Raw genomic sequence first — 18,921 nt, forward strand, 5'->3', positions numbered from 1 at the left:
AAGGCCAACACTCCCACCATCCCATCTCTGTTAGCTTGGAGGTCACCCATACATGAGAATATGCTGCCTGCATGTCCTAGGATAAAGCACAGGTGTTATCCAGGAACACCCAGAGAGTGGTAGAGAACTGGAATGCTCTTCCGGAGTCTGTTATAGGGGGAAACACCCTCCAGGGATTCGACAAGGTTGGACAAGTTCCTGCTGAACCAGAACGAACGCAGGTAGGGCACAGGTCTTTGACCTGGGGGCCGCCGCATGAATGGTCCTGGGCATGAATGGTCCATCGCTGGGCGCGATGGACCACTGGTCTGACCCAGCAGCGGCAATTCTTACGTTCTTACAGAAGGCAGATATTCTTACAACCTGCCCACCTCCCTGGGTTGGCTTCTTAGCTGGCTTATCTTAACTGAGGGATCACGCGCCCTACGTTGGGTGGGAAGGCACTCGCGCAAGCACGGTTCGGGCTATCGCAAATTTTCTAAAGACTTAAAGTGGCGATGCATTTTTAAAGTGGTCCATACCGGGGCTTTGTTGGTGACGTCACCCATATGTGAGAATATCTGCCTGCTTTTCTTCTTGCCCTCTCTCATGCCCCCTGCCCAAATGCAAATACTGTAAATACCTAAGCTGGGTCCCAAAGCCTTGCCAGCTGAAGACCTCTTCCTCCAGTTCAGCGGCCAGGGCTCTCCAAGCTTTACAGCTGGTAGCTACTCGGGGATACTGCTGCTAATTGCAGAACTTGGAGATTTCTGGCTGCCAGACTGAAGGAGGTAGTCTTCAACTGGCAGGGCTTCTGAATCCCTACCAGCCACAACAGGGGGGGGGGGGTGGCTAATTTTTGGTGGATCTGGGCCCAGAATCCCTGTGTGTCTGTGTACTGAAAGAAGTGCATATTTGTTTATTTCTCTATTGTTGTGATACTTTCTGAATATAATTTCTTGGAGTTCCCAGTTCAATTTATATTTGTGATCCCTTGTTCTCTGTTTGGTAAAGGTCTGTCTGGGTTTTGTTGTGAAGAAGTCTTTTAAAGTTGTGTTATGTGTGGTAATAAAAGCAGGTGGGGAGATGGGGGAGGGGGTTGCAGGGAGGAGAAGGGATTTCTGCCCTGGGCCCCAGCAGGTCTAAAACCAGCCCTCTTTCTAATGATCATAGTTATATAGTATTCTATACAAATACACGCAAAATATAGTTGTTCTAATTAATTCTGCTGCATTTTTAAGTAGGATTATTCATTGATATAATAAGTAGGTTGGAAAGTGTGCATTTCACCATGCAGTGAATCATGGCTACAAGGCTATAATGCTTTACTTGCCACCACACCTTCCTGAAAACTGCATGACAAAAGTAAAATCCAAATAAAAACCTCTTTTTTTAGCCCAATAGCTTTCTTCTGCTGCTCTGTGCTTCCAGCTCTGTCTGAATTGACTTTTTTATTCTCAGCTAGCTGGTGTCCAAAAAGCCAGTAAGAGAAGTCAGATTTTTTAGAAGCTGACAAGGGTTTATTTGCATATCTAGCAATAACAGCAGAATCAGATAGAAAACAACAGCAGGCTATCAGTCGACTGCTTTTGATTTGGCTGGCTGGCAGCTGAGATATATTTTTAGCAGAGCAGATCGGATAGACTTTATCTACTGTTGGGTTATGTCTGTGCATCGTCTTCTTGTAGATCTCTCAGGAGTTTGGATTCTTTGCTGAAACCTAGTTTTAATGCCGGTGCCCAAATCATGGCAGTTCAGCACATAAATGATGCTATATCTTGCATGTAACTTTTAGGCATCCCCTGACCCTCTCCTGTCCAAGCCCCCTTTGCTTTGCTATGCTGGCTTCATATTCAGCATTTTAATCTGATGTGTGTTTTTTTTTTGTTATAAGCATAATGAATATGTACGAGATGCATATGTGCAAATGAATATGTTCATGTGCCAGCTCACACCCATTGCCCCTCCCCCCCAATGAAACAGTCAAACTACGCTCATGCTACTTATGCTAGTATTCTTCATTAAGGTAGTTAATAATTCCACACAATTTTGCATGCTAAGCATAAAATTAGATGCACAAGATTATAGAATAAGAGGGTTATGTGGGGGGTGGGGTCATCGTTATCAATGTGCTATTTTACCACTCGTTTTTGCAAAGGTCCCATTTTATGCCATAAGACCTAGTTACTAATAACATTCCTTAATGATAGCTCATGTTCATAACATCCCCATATACAGTATATACTCGAATATTAGCTGACCTGACTATAAGCTAAGGTAACCCTTTTCCCTCAAAAATCCAACTTTCCCTCTAATGCCATAGGGTTTCACCAGGCTCCTATATATTCAATGTTTAACCTCTTCCAGAGACATGACACTGGCAGCATGGGAGTCCCACATGTGAGAATATTATGCCTGCTTATTCTTGGAGAAAGCAAAGATGTACCTGTAGCAGATGTTCTCCCAGGGCAGCTGGCATATAGTCTCATAACTTGCCCACTTCTAGTTGGCTCCTTAACTTTGTTACTGAACTGATAGTCCTACGAGCTGACGTTGGGTGGGAAGGCACCAGCATGCACGCAGTATGCTTAAAAAATTAAAGTGACAGTGCACTTGGCAGTGTCCAGGTTCTGAGGATGATGTCAACCACAGCTGAGAATACATGTCTGCTGTCCTCAGAGAATACATGTCACCAGTAAATATCTTTGCTTTATCTGCTGTCTGTTACTATGATATTCCGTTACATGTGAGAATTAGAATGACGGCACCATGCCTATGGCATAGACCTCCAGTTTCTGTATGTTTGGAAGTTTGGAAAAACCCATTTCTATCTGTTTATTAAGATTACTAGTGTTTAAGCCCGTTACATTAACGGGTGCTAGTAAAGCCTCCTTCCCTCACATGTCCCCTATTTTCAGCCCGAGCTCCAAACCCATTTTTACATCCCTCCCCCCCCCCCCCCCCACGGTCCAACAGCTCCTCTTCCCTGCTCCCCTGGTCAGCAGCACCTCTTCCCTGCTCCCCCGGTTCCTCTTCTCTGCTTCCCCGGTCAGCAGCATCTCTTCCCTGCTCACCCGGTTCCTCTTCCCTGCTCCCCCGGTCAGCAGCACCTCTTCCCTGCTCCCCCGGTTCCCCTCCCTGCTCCCCCAGTCAGCAGCACCTTTTCCCTGCTCCCCCGGTTCCTCTTCCCTGCTCCCCCGGACAGCAGCACCTCTTCCCTGCTCCCCCGGTTCCTCTTCCCTGCTTTCCCGGTCAGCAGCACCTCTTACCTGCTCCCCCGGTCCAGCATGTAGCCTTGTGAGCATCGCGGCCGGCTTTTGCGAACCTCGCAAGCCACTCTGCACTTCGGTAGCACGATGGCGTACATCAGAGGAAATGTTCTACTGAGGTGCAGAGTGGCCTGCGAAGTTTGGTACAGCCGGCCGCGATCCTCAAGGAAACAGTGCCCGACCCTCTGCTGCGCCTTGGGGAGAGTCTTCTGCGGCTTGAAGCCCTCCGCCAGCGTCGCTCCACACCGCATCAAGCTGCCGAATACGGCCACGGAGGGCAATCGGGGCGGACAGGACAGGGAGTGTTGGTGAGTGAGGGCGGGAGGAGGGGAGTGGCCAGAGTTTTCCCTGCCGCCGTGTTCTAAAATAGAATCTGGCCAGGGATCAGAAAACATGGCGGCAGAGAACACGAACTAGAATATATAAGATTATATAAAAGTAATATTTTAAAATAAAATAGTTGACTTTTTATTTGTGCATATATATATTTTATGCTCTCCTTTGTATATCATCTTGGGAAATGCTTTTGAGTTACATACATAAATACATAAGTACATATATACATAAGTAACTAAACAAATACATAAAGTACATAAATACATAAGTAACTAAGCAAATTCAAGGGGAATTAATTGGGATCTCACCAGTAAATTCTGATGTTTGTTTTCCTCAGTTTTGTTACCCCCCACTCCTAACATTCTACTTTACATTAACCCTGGCTCAAATGTATTGACCCGATGGAGGAAACTGCTACAAAATTGGTTAGAGGTCTTTGTCATAAAGTGAATGGGAACAGACTTATAGGAGAGAAGGAATATAATAGAGATGTTTAAATATCTGAGTAGCGTTAATGTACATGAGATGAGTCTTTTCAAATGAAGGAAAACTCCAGAGTGAAGTTAAGGGGTGATAGGCTCAGAAGTAATCTAAAGAAATTCTTTTTTACAGAAAGGGTGGTAGATGTGTGGGATAGTCTCTTAGCAAAGGTGGTGGAGTCAAAGACTGTGTCTGAATTCAGAAAAAGAGAGGGACAGGCAGAGGAGGAGATAGTGGATGCTGAGGATGGGCAGGCTGTATGGCCTTTATCTGCCGTCATGTTTCTGTGTTTCTAAATTAGTGTTTGAGCTTTTCCTATTGCATATTAAACTGTCTGTTGACAAGAAGGATTGAGTCAGACTTTCAAGTTCCTGGTGTCATCCAGTGATGCTGGGTTGGAACTGCTCTTCCAGAAGTCAGAACCAGTGTAGAATTCTAGATATGCCTACCATTCCTGCATACAGCAGTTCCTCTGCTGGATGGACATTGAAACAAAGTTCTCCTAATCTTTTCATTGAGGAATCATCTCTTATTTTACTATTATTAATTATTTCTAGAGTTCTGCCAGACGTAGCAGTGCTGCAGTGTCGCAATGGAGACAGTCCCTGCTTGAAAGAGCTTGCAATCTAAAAAGACAAGACAAACATTTTCTTTTACTCCCTGATATTCAGCCAGCAGCAGGCAGCATTTTTTAAAGCACTGATTGCTGCCAGCTACAGTAAATTAGACCCAGATATTCAGTCTTAGGCCATGTCCAGACATTGGCTTTGAATATCTGAGCATGACCAACTAGGAGCTAGTCACCAGCAATCAGCCAGGATCCAAACTAAGAGGATCTGTTGGTCTGACTCCCCGATCAATCCAACCCTCCCTGATCTGATCCCTTACATCCCATTTTAAAACTTTCATTACCCTGATCTCCATCCCCTGATCCAAATTGCTCTCCAAAATCCAAGCCTCCCCAAACTCCCTCAGGATACCCCCTTCACTGCCAGACTTACCTGGATATGATCTCTGATGGTGTAGTTGGGGGTGGGAGTAGTTTCCCTTTGCCATGTCTTATCAGGGGTTCCAATGGTAGCAGCAATGATCCCTAGCAGTAGTTTCACAGTCCTTCCATTATTTATTTATTCAATTTATTCCATTATTTATTTATTCAATTTTTTTTCTATACCATTCCCAGAGGAGCTCCCAGGGGAGCTCAGAATGGTTTACATGAATTTATTCATGTACTCAAGCATTTTTCCCTGTCTGTCCCGGTGGGCTCCCAATCTATCTAATGTACCTTGGGGCAATGGGGGGATTAAGTGACTTGCCCAGGATCACAAGGAGTAGCATGGGTTTGAACCCACAACCTCAGGGTGCTGAGGCTGTAGCTTTAACCAATGTGCCACACTCTGCCTTCTATAAGGGGGGGGGGAGGATTGGATTGATTACCCAGAAATTATGCAGGTGGTGACCGATATGGCCATTAGCTAAGCAGCTAAGACAACCTTTTGTCCACTCCTGTCTGGCTGTTTAGCTATGCCGGCATTATCCCTGGCACTACTTAGATTTGGATTGTGGTGATAATCAGCGTCAGTTAAGCACCAAGGAATATTGGTAGTCGGCTTGCTCATCATGGTTTAATCAGACAGAAACCTTAAGATTAAACCACTCTGTACATCGACCCTTTAGTTTATATATTTTTAACAACAATAAAATTGTTATTTTCACTTTGGTTTTGATGTCATGGCTAACAGCCAACAATTCTTAGGTGAAGCAAATATTGACACCACAGTCTGTTTTAAACAAATATTTGCTACAGTGCTGTGTGGAGAAAAATACTTCAGTACTATAACTGCCCTTGACAGCAGCATCTAAAGTAAGCATTTGTAGTTTCTTAGATCAAAACAGCCGATGGAAAGTGAATCACATTTATTTATTTTATATTCCGCATATCCTACAATTCTATGCAGATTACAGATTATTCAGGTACTCAAGCATTATCCCTTATCTGTCCTGGCGGGCTCACAATCTATTTAATGTACCTGGGGCAATGGGGGGATTAAGTGACTTGTCCAGGGTCACAAGGAGCAGTGTGGGTTTGAACCTCCAACCTCAGGGTGCTGAGGCTGTAGCTTTAACATAGTAACATAGTAGATGACAGCAGATAAAGACACGAATGGTCCATCCAGTCTGCCCAACCTGATTCAATTTAAATTTTTTTAATTTTTTCTTCTTAGCTATTTCTGAGCAAGAATCCAAAGCTCTACCCGGGACTGTGCTTGGATTCCTACTGCCGAAATCTCTGTTAAAACGTACTCCAGCCCATCTACACCCTCCCGGCCATTGAAACCTTCCCCAGCCCATCCTCCACCAAATGGCTATATATAGACACAGACCAAATGGCCACCCCAGCATATCCTCCACCAAATGGCCATATACAGACACAGACCATGCAAGTCTGCCCAGTACTGGCCTTAGTTCAATTTTTAATATTATTTTCTGATTCTAAATCCTCTGTGTTCATCTCACGCTTCTTTGAACTCAGTCACAGTTTTACTCTCCACCACCTCTCTCTACCTCTGCGCTACTCTCTCATCAGATCATCCTTCCTAGATGTTGCCTTCATTCCCTCACAGTTTCATCAAAAATCTTGTCCTTAAAAAGGCAGTCTCACAACTCTTTGGAGGAGTTACCAGTTTCTCTTGAGACTTTTTGTCAGAAGTGGTGGTATCCTGCTTCTGCCATGGACCTCTTTGTGAATTTGTGCGAGCCACTTTCTCCAGTTGCTTCAGGTACCCACTGTAAGCTCTTTGGGGAAGTGACCTATTTTACCTGAATAATTATCAGTACTATACAACACTGTATATATCAGGCAGCGCAATATAAAGGATACTATTTTTTATTGTCTTGCAGTTGTGGCAGCCTGTTTGCCACAAGGAAGGCCTCCAGTTTTTCCCATACCCTGACAATTAGCTTCTAGCTGCCTATCATTGGATCTGGCTAACAGATTTATGCTTTATGTAATCTTTTTTGAATAAAGGATTTCCATAAATTTTTGAAGCATCTATATGTATAATCTAAAGAGTTAGATGTATAATTTCTCCAAATCTTCATAACTGGATTTTTCAGTCTCTTAAAAATTATGGATGAACTTTCCCATAGGCAAATGCTTTTAGCTTCATAAATTAAAGAGGTGTTTCATAAATGTGCTCAGTCTGCTTCCATATTTAATTTGTATAAATATGTACATGTTCACACGTAATAGGGGCAGATCGCCCAGTATATCTTACATGCAGGTGTGTGCATTTAGCTGCATAGCAAGTTAATCTCCAGAGCCAGTGCAAGTGTGTAGCTTGTTTTTGAAAAATGACTGGATTTTTGAAGGCTAGAAAGCATGCCTGTAAATTTTAAGTTAAGGTGCCTTGTTGAAAATGTACTCCTCTTCTCTCTGTGCAAAGGTTATCCTTTCAGGTATAGTCCTGGACATATTAACAGTCAAGCTAACCTAAAGTAGAGTTCTGGTAGCTGTATTAGTCATGGAGAAAGCTGGATTCTGTACTCACTGTGATACCAGTTATGGGATGGGCACAAATTATTCACAGATAATGATTATAAGTTTCAAGACTACTTAAGTCCTTTGGCACTAGACCTCATCAATCTTTTACAAACGTATATATAGAGATGAAAAGTCTATGGGGGTCAATATTCAGTGGTCTGCTGTCTGCATAAAGATGCACTGATAATTTATCTACGTATCTTTGTCTGGAATTTCATTAGACCTATGTCTTCAAGCCAGAATACTGAACTACTGACTTAGCTTCATGCAGTTAAGTCATTTGTATAATTTATTCCTGCTGTTTCTGCTTGCAGACTTGAATGCATAAGATACGAGTATGCGAATATCGCCACTATCTGCATATATTCTGCTCCCTCTCCCATTCTCCCCTAAATCCTGTTGCACCGTGGATGGATACATTTTGGCCATACAACCAATTTAGAAGCAAAATTTTATCTGTACAGGTGTCAGAGAAAAAAAACTAACAATGTGATCGCCAACATCATCTTTATGAGGGAGTGCTGAAAAGTACTCAGCCCAGTTAAGGAGGGAATGATGTGGAGTCATGAAACTTACAAGTTATTCCACATATTTACCCCTCAATTCAACACACTTGGCACATCGTGTCTGAAGTTTCTATAACCCTTACAACAAATACTCTGATGTCTGGTCACTGAAATACTACTCCGCTGCTGCAATCATCTCTAAATCACAAAAAAATTGTCACTCTTTCAAACTCTTTTTAAGGTTTGGAAACGGAAAATAGTCAGATGGAGCAAGAGCTGGTAAGTAGGGTGGATGGTCTAAGCAATGAAACCCCAACTGCTTCAAAACATCCATCGTTTTACCAGCCTTGTAAGCAGGTGCATTTTCTTGCAAAAAGAGAACTGTTTTCCGCAGCTTCCCTCCCCCCTTTTTTTTCTTCAATCCCTCCTTTAATCAGCCCAGAAAGTTACTGTAGTATTCTGGCTCCTTGGAAGATAGTCAGTCATTATAACACCTTCCTGATCCCAAAACACTGTGGCCATGACCTCTCCTGATGACTTTTGGGTCTTGAATTTTCTTGGCCTTGAAGAACTTGAGTGCGGCCATTGCATGGATTGTTGTTTTGTCTCATGATCATGGTGGGGTAACCATGTTTCATCAACAGTAACAAGTCATTCCAAAAAGTTGGTACCAGCTCACTGAAAATTCTACAAAATCAACTTAGGAAGCTTCCACTTGATGTCATTTCTCATCAGCATTCAAACATTTGGGCACCCACTTGGCTGACAGCTTCTGCATACCCAGCTGCTTGTGGATTATACACCAAACACATTCCCTGGATATCTGTAGTGTCTCAGAAATTGTTTTAGCCAATATTTGCCGGTCTGCCAAAATCAGGTCGTGGACATGATCAACAATTTCAGGAGTTGACACTGTTTGAGGCCTCTCAGACCTTGCTGCATCTTCGGTCTCAATCTTCACGCTGAAAGTTTGCATACCATTTCTTCACTGTGGAGTATGATGGGCATTTGTCACCCAATGTTTGCATCATACATGTATGAATTTTCTTTGGATATTTTTTCTGCAGGAATAAAAACTTTGTGACAGCTCAGAGTTCCATTCTTGAAAATTCCAAACTTTTTGTTCACATGGTTCAATCAATGATCTGAAACAATGTCAGAACATAGTATTGCGATTCTGCAAATTGGCACTTTGCAAAATAAAATAATACTCTTTCAACTACAGTGACAAAATATTGCTCAGAATTTAGGAAATTGGTTGGGCTGAAACTTTTCAGCACTCCCTCATATGTAATAAAAGTGAGCCAAGTATAGGACAATCAGGCCATTGTGACATCACTGATGAGATTGGCTCTTATTGGTGGAATGAGGCATTATGACATCAGAGCTCTGGAATGCTGAAAATTTCTCAGCCCCTCCAAGAAGGGAATGACATGGATAAGGTTTGATTGATGATGTGAAACAATGTCAAAAGCATAGAATTTCATTTCTGCAAATTGGAACTTAATAAAATAAAACAACACTCTTTTCAGCTACAGTGGAAAAATATTGCTCAGAATTTAGGAAATTGGTTGGGCTGAGAACTTTTCAGCACGCCCTCGTAAACATAACTCTGTTTGAAACTGTAACAGCTGCTTGTGTGTTTTATCTGTTAAGGACCCATAGACTGTATGAAGTTATTGTTCAGAACTGTGACAGTCTTTAGATATGTATTTTTTGTGTGAGTACATTAATAGGCATTTTCTTCTTTTTTTTTCATTTTTCAGAAATTAAGGAGAAGTGTACAGACTGGACTGAATTTCTTATACATGATTTAACTGGCTCCCGGACAGCACCTGCAAATTTACTGGAAGGTGTAAGTATGCCATTAAACTTAAACATTTGTTATCACGATAGTTAATAGCATTTTATTGTTGCCAATCATAAGCCCTTTTGTAAGTGAGGCACAAATACAGCTTTGCATTTTGAAGAGAAAATCTTAGAAAGAAAGTAGCTTCCAACATGGGTGAATGACTCTTGATTTTTACGTATTTTCTCACTCCTTTTCTCTTTAACCTCAAAATGACTTTAAAAATGCCATAAAATTGCTATTTTTTTTTTTAAACTGTCTGGTTCTATTAAAAGCTTCTGCCAGATCTGCACTCTGTAGGCAAGTCTATAAGTGGGTGCCCAATGCTAGGTCAGGCCCTGATTCTATAAATGGTATCTTAAAGATAGGTGCCAAGGAATGTGGCGCATAGTGCCTGTCAATCTTCAGTTAGGCATCATTTATAGAATATCAACTAGTGGCTCCTAAAATGGACTTGGGCACCAGTAAGGTGCCTGCAGTGGCGTAGTAAGGGGGTGTGAGGGGGTGGTCCGCCCCAGGCACGGTCTTCCTCGGGGTTCCGGCACCCCTCCTCCTCTCTGCCCCTTGTTGTATGTGCACACCTGCACCCCTTCCCCGTACCTTTTTAATTTCAGCGTGAGCAGTGATGAACTTGCTGCCCACGATGGCTTTGGCGCTTTCTCTGATGTCACTTCCGGCTTCGTGCAATGCAAACAAATTCCAAATAAAAAAAGTGCTTATCTGTAACAGGAGATCAATCACACCAAAGATGCTCAGCGTTTCACAATCCTAATAGGTGATTTTAACATGCTGGATGTTGATTGGGGTATCCCTATTGCAGCGTCTTCTAGAAGTAGGGAGATTCTGGATTCTCTACAAGGAGAACTGTTGTCTGGATGGGAACATCTGGAAGGAGTGGAAATGCGGTAGGCAAAACTGAAAGGAGCGATTGTAAGGGCGATAAACCTTTTTGTGAGGCAAGTAAATAAGAGGAAAAGAAGTCCACTTTGGTTCTCAAAAGTAGTAGCTGAGAAGGTAAGGAATAAGAAGTTAGCTTTCATAAACTACAAAAGATCACAGAAAGAGGAAGACGGGCAAAAATATCTGGAAAAGTTAAGAGAGGCTGGTCGTGTAGTCAGGAAAGCAAAGATGCAAATTGAAGACAAAATAGTTGACACAGTAAAACGGGGAGACAAAACATTTTTAGATATATTAGTGATAGAAAGCATTGCAAAAGTGGCATTGTGAGACTCAAAGTTGAAGGGGAGGAATATGTAGAAGCTGATAAAGAAAAGGCCAAATTGCTTAACAGATATTTCTGTTCTGTGTTCACGGCTGAAGCGCCAGGAGCAGGACCGCAGAAGACAAATGTGAATAGGGATGGAGGAGTAATAGACCCTGATCGATTTTTAGAGGGTTGTGTTCGTGAGGAGCTAGCTAAAATAAAGGTAGACAAAGCAATGGGGCCGGATGGTGTACATCCGAGGGTGCTGAAGGAACTTAGGGAAGTTCTGGTAGCTTCGCTGACTGATCTTTTCAACGAGTCTCTAGAGTCGGGAGTGGTACCAGAGGACTGGTGAAGGGTGGATGTTGTCTCTCTCCACAAAAGTGGAAGTAAGGAAGAAGTAGAGAATTACAGGCTGGTAATTCTGACTTCTGTGGTAAGCAAATTAATGGAAACACTTTAAAACAGAGAATGGTCAAGTTTCTGGAATCCTGTGGGAAAGATGTGCTGGTTTCATGGTAGGTGGGGAAAGAGAGAGAAAAGAGAGAGTTTAGACTGGAGGGTTGAGCAAGAGAGAGGGAGAGACACTGGATCAACAGACGGAGGGAGAGAAAGATGCTGACCTTGGAGTGAGGTGCATGAGGAGATGAAGAGAGGGGATATGCTGGACAAGGGATAGTACAGGGACACAGAAAAGAAGCTTGGCATGGAGGGAGCATTAGGACAAGGAAACAAGAACACAGCAGGTTGATGCTGGACACGAAGGATAAAGACACCAAGAAAAAGGATGCTGAACATGGGGGGAGTATAAGGATAGGGACACAGAAGAGATAAGGGTCAAAAAGGGAAGATGGATGGTGGACATAGAGAGAGAAGATATGTCAAATGGACAGGAGATCCTGTAAAAATATTAAGGGAAATAAACAGAGAAATGCATTAGTTGGAATAATATCTCAGCTTTGGTAAATGTGCATTCCTGTTATCTTCCATTTCATTTTCTGTTTTTCTAGTATTGCTTTACATGCAAAGTCTGACTTTGTGAGGTTTTTAGTTTAGTTTTTGCTCTCTCTATCTCTGTTACTAATGTATTTATGTTAATCAGGTTTTCAGATTACATTACAAGAGGTTGAGTCAGTCACCCAGGAAGTTACAATGGACTGTTTTTTTACAGACATTCAACAGAGTTGCTAGTACAGGTAGATTAATACAACTATTTTAGGTCATAGTTACAAATACATAATTATAAGTTTAAGTAGGTCATCTTTGGCTCATCGTTATGTCCCAGGAGTTGCATTGGACAGTTTAGAAATGGGCTTTTACAATTACCATTTCAGGGGGTCTTTTACTAAGGCACGCTAAATGCTAATGCGCCTATTATGTTCTATGGACACATTAGCATTTAGGGCGTGTTAAATCGGCTAGCGTGCCTTAGTGAAAGACCCCCTCAGTTACTTCCAGGTTGGCTCCCTGTCTTGGTACAGAAATGCTTTTAAAAGTTTTCTGAACCTGAGTTTTCTGTACCAAGACAGGGAGCCAACCTGGAAGTAACTGAGGGGGTCTTTCACTAAGGCACGCTAGCCGATTTAACACGCCCTAAATGCTAATGTGTCCATAGAACATAATAGTGTAAATGGTAGTTGGTTCCATCATTTTGCTAATTGATATTGGATGGATAAGGCAATTTGCCTGGTAGACTTTATATTGTTGCATGCTGGGAATTTTAAGTGGACTATCTGTTGGAGCTACCCTGGAGTAGGGTGGCCAACTCTGTTAGGTAATCGGGAACATTCCCTATCAGAATCTTTTAGCAGAGATGTCTAATATAAACTTGATCATTGCGGTTTTGGGCAGCCAATGTAGTTTCATATAGTAGGGTTGTAGGTGTTCCGATTTCCATAGTCCATATATGAGTCTTACTGCATTTTGAACTAGGTGTAGATGCGATCACAATGTTTTAGAGTTTCAAGTTTAAGGTTTCAAGTTTTTATTAAAATTTGATAGTCACTTATCACATTTCTAAGCGAGTTTACAATTAAAATGTAAAGGGAGAAAAATTAAAAATGCCAAAAACAATACAAATATTAAAAAGAAGATAAAACAAATTTAACTTAATGGCGTACTTAATATTATACAGACTGACCTAGACTAACAAGAAACGAAATGTAGCTGGGGAGGAAATACAATTGAAAACAGGATAGAGAACAATTAAGGAATGATCAAGAGGAAGGTACACACTGCTTATTGTTTCTTTGGCTAGATGGGCATGAGAAGGAATGGAAAAGGATTAGATATTAAAAGCATTTTTGAACAGATGACTCTTAAGAAGGCCTTTGAAGCGATCTAGATTATTTTCTTCTCTCACAAACGTGGGGAGAGTGTTCCACAGCTGAGGGGCAACCATAGAAAAGATGTCTGGTGGAATAGAGCAAAGAACTAGTGTTACATTACAGTCTAGTCAAGATAGGATTAGGGATTGCACTAAATTTGGAAAGCCTCTGTTTCAAAATATTCTCTGATGGATCTTGGCTTTCTCATCACAAGGAAATTGTGTTTTATTGTGGCTCTTCATGGATAGGTGGTTATCAATTTCTACTTCTAAGATTTGGGATTAAAGTTCTAATGGAAAGTCTGTGTTGTCTACTCTAATCCTTGGAGTGTAGCATGGGTCAGTTGAGAGTCATAGACAAAGGAATTTGGTTTGGTTCAAATTTGTTGAGGGTCTGTTTGTTTTATGCAGATGTGATGAAGGTGTGATATCCTGCTAGCATGTAGTTTCTGTCAGGTGTTCTGCTAGAAGTTTCTATGTAGAGATCTGTAGCAGTCTGATTTGTTCTGTTTTTATTTTTAGCAGGAATAATACTGGTATTTTATGGTGCTGCCTTTTTATAGGTAGGCTTGTTGCTGTTTTGAGTCCTGAACCACTAGTGTTGCTTTATTAGAACTGGTTTTTCTATGTAGGTCTGGAATGTGTTTATTTTTTGCAGGGTTTGGCTTTTGTCATGTCAAGTTTGTGAAATAATCATTGAGCAAACATACTGTACATGTAGCAGTTTTTGTTTCTGACATGGCAACTTTGCTGTGGACCATTGGTTGTAGAAGGGCAGGGAAGGGTGCAGCAGTAAGGAGCTAGAGGTGGGGCAGGTGTCAGGCTCTTCTTTGTCAAAAGTTTGGCAAGCCTCACCAGTTCCACCATGTAACATAGTGGTTAAGAAATTGCACTTTTAAGACTCTCCTGTCCCAATCACAGATACACAGAAAGCCAGCATAGATATAAATCTACACACACATACTTACACACAGATAAAACATACTAAAATAGAGATATACATACATAGAGTTACCAGACGCCTTTTTAGAGGACTGTCCGGCCTCCTGGACGACACCTGTCATTTGTTTGGGTTTTGGAAAGCCCCAACGAGCGCCGAATCTGGAGGGCCTCTGAGCATGCACAGATGATGTTGCACATATCAGCGCATGCTCCAGGCCCTCCAGACACGGCTAGAGCTCATCAGGAAGAAGAGGAGACTTTGTGGGGGTGGAGCTGTGGGCAGAACAGGGCGGGGCTGAAGGCAGAATGGGATGGGATCTTGTGACTAGGGTTTCTGGAGAAAAATATGGTAACCCTATATATATTTTTTATAGGTTGGAAAGATTTCCATGAGCCATGTTCTGCATGCTTTCTCTAGTTAGTAAAACTCAAAATGATCAATTCTAGCTCTCTTAGAAATATGTTAGAATCTGCCATTATCACATGATGATACAGCAGTGGAGCACTGGTTTTGAGTTTAACTGAACCTAACGCATGCCTTTTGACTGCAGCCCTTCCTCTCTCTCTCCCCCTCCCCCCAATCCCCCAGCTTGTATACCTGTACAAACTACCATTTTGAAAATGCTACTGCAGGTATTACTGAAAAGATATAAGGTGGTGCTATTTATTTAATGCTGTCAGCAATTTGTAACATCCCTGCAGATTCCCCACAGGGCTGACAGCAGAATAATGAGTCTCTGCTGCCTTTGAGAGCGTCAGTACAGGTTGAATATGAACCAGCGGATGCTCTGGTTTGCTACCAGCATTAAGCAACAGCAGCGTTCATGTGGTTAAATTATTACTCATCTGTACTTGAAAAGACTTTATTAAGCTTGACCTCTGTTTTTGGCTGACCTAATTATGAGAAGCTCTGTTCTTTCAAGTTCGGTGCAGGTCACAGATTATATTTAAATACTTGTTTACCAAATTTTATAGTGAGTCAGTTCAGTAACAGTTTGCTATTGGAGATTTGGCTCAGGTCCACATGGAAAGACTGTTTTGGTGGTTTAGCTGAGCCTCTATTATTCAGCTCAAGAGTTTAGTACAAGAGAATGACACAGGGACAAATTTTCCCCCATCCCCATGGGAACTTTTTCCCGTCCCGTCCCCGTGAGTTATTTTCCTGTCCCTGCCCCATTCCTGCAAGTTCCGTCCTCATCTGCAGAAGCCTTGAACACTTTAAAATCCTAAGTAGCAACATTCTAGAGCTCAGATTGTGATGTCATAATGCCTCATTCCACCAATGCCTAAGCTCCGTCCTCACCTGCACAAGCCTCAAACGCTTTAAAATCCTAAGTAGCAACATTCTAGAGTTCAGATTGTGATGTCATAATGCCTCATTCCACCAATGCCTAAGCTCCGTCCTCATCTGCGCAAGCCTTAAACGCTTTAAAGTCCTAAGTAGCAACATTCTAGAGCTCAGATTGTGATGTCATAATGCCTTATTCCACCAATGCCTAAGCTCCGCCCTCATCTGCACAAATCCTAAGTAGCAACATTTTAGAGCTCAGATTGTGATGTCATGCCTCATTCCACCAGTGCCTAAGCTCCGCCCTCATCTGCATAAGCCTCGAACGCTTTAAAATCCTAAGAAGCAACATTCTAGAGCTCAGATTGTGATGTCATAATGCCTCATTCCACCAATGCCTAAGCTCCGTCCTCATCTCCATAAGCCTCAAACACTTTAAAATCATAAGTGTTCGAGGCTTGTGCAATTAAGGCACAGCTTATATAAATGGGACAGGGACTGTGACAAAACTCATGGGGACGTGACAGGAAAGTTGAGTTCCTACGGAGACGGGGAAAAATTTGCCCCTGTGTCATTCTCTATTTAGTACCTACCCTATGTCAGAAAAATCTAATGTTAAACTGCCTAGGTGTGCAAGTCAGGTTTCAGGTCCCTTGCAGCTATGTGTGCGAGAATCTTGCACGTGTTCTCGCCAAATTGTTCCCAACCCTGTCCAGTAAGGACTTGCCCTTCACATTAGTAAATTTAATGAATATGGGCAGTTTCAAGGATAAATTACAAAAATACCTTGTTTCTCTAAGAATCCATAATCATATGTAGCCTAATGGTTAGAACTAGGGTTACCAGATTTTTGGCCAGAGAAACCCGAACATGTGACCCCCGCCCCTTTCTGCTTCCAGCCCTGCCTCCCCCCACCAAGCCTCATCTTTGTTTTCCGACCTCCGGCTTTGTCTGGAGGGTCTCCGAGCATGTACGGATGCGTGTGATATCATACGTGCATGCTCAGAGTCCCTCCAGATAAGTCTGGGAGGTCGGGGCTTTCCAAAACCCAGACAAACTACTCGGTTTTGGAAAGTCCGTCCAGGCACCCAGACAGTCCTCTAAAAAGAGGACATGTCTGGATTTTTCCGGATCTCTGGTAACCCTAGTTAGAGCAGCAGACATCAGTGTGATTTGAATTCTGACATCACTGATTATCCCAGGACAAGCAGGCAGGTATTCTCACTAGTGGGTGATGTCATCCGACAGAGCCCCGACACGGACATCTTGAAAGCATGTCTTGCTTGAAGAAACTTAGAAGTTTCGAGATGCCCGCACCGCGCATGCGCCAGTGCCTTCCCGCCCGATGTACCGGGCGTGTCTCCTCAGTTCTTTTCTTTCCGCGGAGCTGAGAAGTTATCTTCAATCTGCGCTGACTGAATTTCAGTTTTTCTTTGCCTTCTTTACCCGCGTTTTGGTTTATTTCTTTGAAAATTCACTTTACTTTACTTTATTTAAAAAAAAAAAAAAAAAAAAAGTTCAAAATTATTTCTTCCGGCGGTTCGGCCGGCCCGGCCTCGTGGCTGCGGCCTACCTCTTTCGACATTGCAGCGTCGATTTTCCGGCCTATGTCACGGCCAATCACCGGTTTTAAAAAGTGCAGCAAGTGCCAGCGTGCGATTTCGTTGACGGACCCGCATCGACGCTGCCTCCAGTGTCTTGGTCCGGACCACGTTCCAAAATCGTGCAGGCCTTGTTCCACGCTAACTGCGCGCTCGTTCAAGCGGCGTTGCTTACTTTGGGAGTCGATGTTCAAGATGGAGACTGCCAAGGATCTGTCTGCTTCTACATCTGCTGAGGTTTCGCCGGTCCGCTCGAAACCTGCATCGACGACTTCCGCATCCAGCATCGTGAAGCCAGCATCGTTTACACCGGCTGCGGCTTCCAGTTCCGCTGCGGCGCCTGCCTCTGTCTCTTCGGTTCAGGTACCGCCTTCCACTGTCCCTCCCGTGGTCATCAAGGTGCCCAAAGCTACTAAGCAGAAGCACTTGGCCGCGAAGGAGCGCGAAGACCGTGCAGGAGGACCCCCTTTCGGTGCGGATCCCTCCATATCGGCTTCGCTTCGATCCCTGCTGGAAGCTCAGTTTGTCGAGCTTATGCAAACTATGGGACCCCGGCTTATCGCCAACATTCAGGGTGAAGTCCGAGCACCGGTCCCTGAGGGCGGTCCGCCCCCTCCCCCTCGCCGTTCGATCTCGCTGCTCGACGAGGGGGATCGGCGGAGGGCGGCGGATGCCTCCAGGAGGGCTTCCCTTCCTGATATGCCACCTTTAGAGCCCATTACTCCTCCACGGCAACAGGGCGCTGGGACGGTCCCTGATATTCGGAGTCCTGGGCATACTGCATCGCAGGAAGAGTTCTTCCGCACTCCATACCAGACTTGGGTGGCGCTGCGTGAGTCCGCGTCCTTGCCACCTCTGCGATCCACCGCTTCGAGCCCCATTCATTCCTTAGAGGCTTCGGGGGATCGTGCGATGCACAGAAGTTCTCGCTCCCCATCCCGGCACCAGGAGGGGCATCATTCTCGTCATTCATCTCGACACTCCTCACGTCATTCGGAAGTGTCCCCACAGAAAAAGATGCAACGTTTGGGATACTCATCGTCCGATGTTTCCCAACCGGAGGGACCAGAGTATGAGGAACCATTTACCTCTTATTCTCCATGCCGGTCTCAGCTCTCCCTAGACCCGGAGGCTTCCACTTCGTCTAGTCCGTCTCGGCGGCCGGCCTTGGCGGACCAATTGTCTTTCTCATCTTTTCTCCAACAGATGGCGGATGACTTGGATGTGACTTTGGATACTGGATCTAAATATTCTAAAGAGTATTTGGATACGATGCATTTGCCTCACCCTCCGGCGGAGACTCTTCGGCTTCCTTTGCATAAATTGCTGGACCAGACTTTCATGCGCTGTTTTGAGACACCGTATTCTATCCCTGCGGTTCCCAGTAAGCTGGATGCTCGATATCGCATCGTTCACCACAAGGGGTTTGAGGGAGCTCAACTTTCTCATCAGTCTCTTCTGGTCGAGTCTTCTCTCAAGCGTTCTCACCCTTCCCAGGTCTACGCTTCTGTGCCTCCGGGCAGGGAGGGGAGAACGATGGACAAGTTTGGTAGACGAGTTTACCAAAATTCGATGATGGCGACTCGAGTGCTCAATT

General features: G+C 43.6%; 1 protein-coding gene across 5 annotated transcripts in view; it reads left to right on the forward strand.

Annotated features, from left to right (window-relative positions):
* Positions 1–18,921, forward strand: part of SFMBT2 (Scm like with four mbt domains 2) — a 243,407-nt gene that overhangs the window by 90,543 nt on the left and 133,943 nt on the right. For all 5 annotated transcript variants that reach the window (XM_033959308.1, XM_033959310.1, XM_033959309.1 and 2 more), the window contains one exon: positions 9,881–9,969. In XM_033959308.1, the coding sequence (XP_033815199.1) occupies positions 9,881–9,969 (89 nt within the window). The remainder of the gene's footprint in view (positions 1–9,880; positions 9,970–18,921) is intronic.

This window comes from Geotrypetes seraphini, chromosome 9 (assembly GCF_902459505.1).
Source record: "Geotrypetes seraphini chromosome 9, aGeoSer1.1, whole genome shotgun sequence".
Taxonomy (NCBI): Eukaryota; Metazoa; Chordata; class Amphibia; order Gymnophiona; family Dermophiidae; genus Geotrypetes; species Geotrypetes seraphini.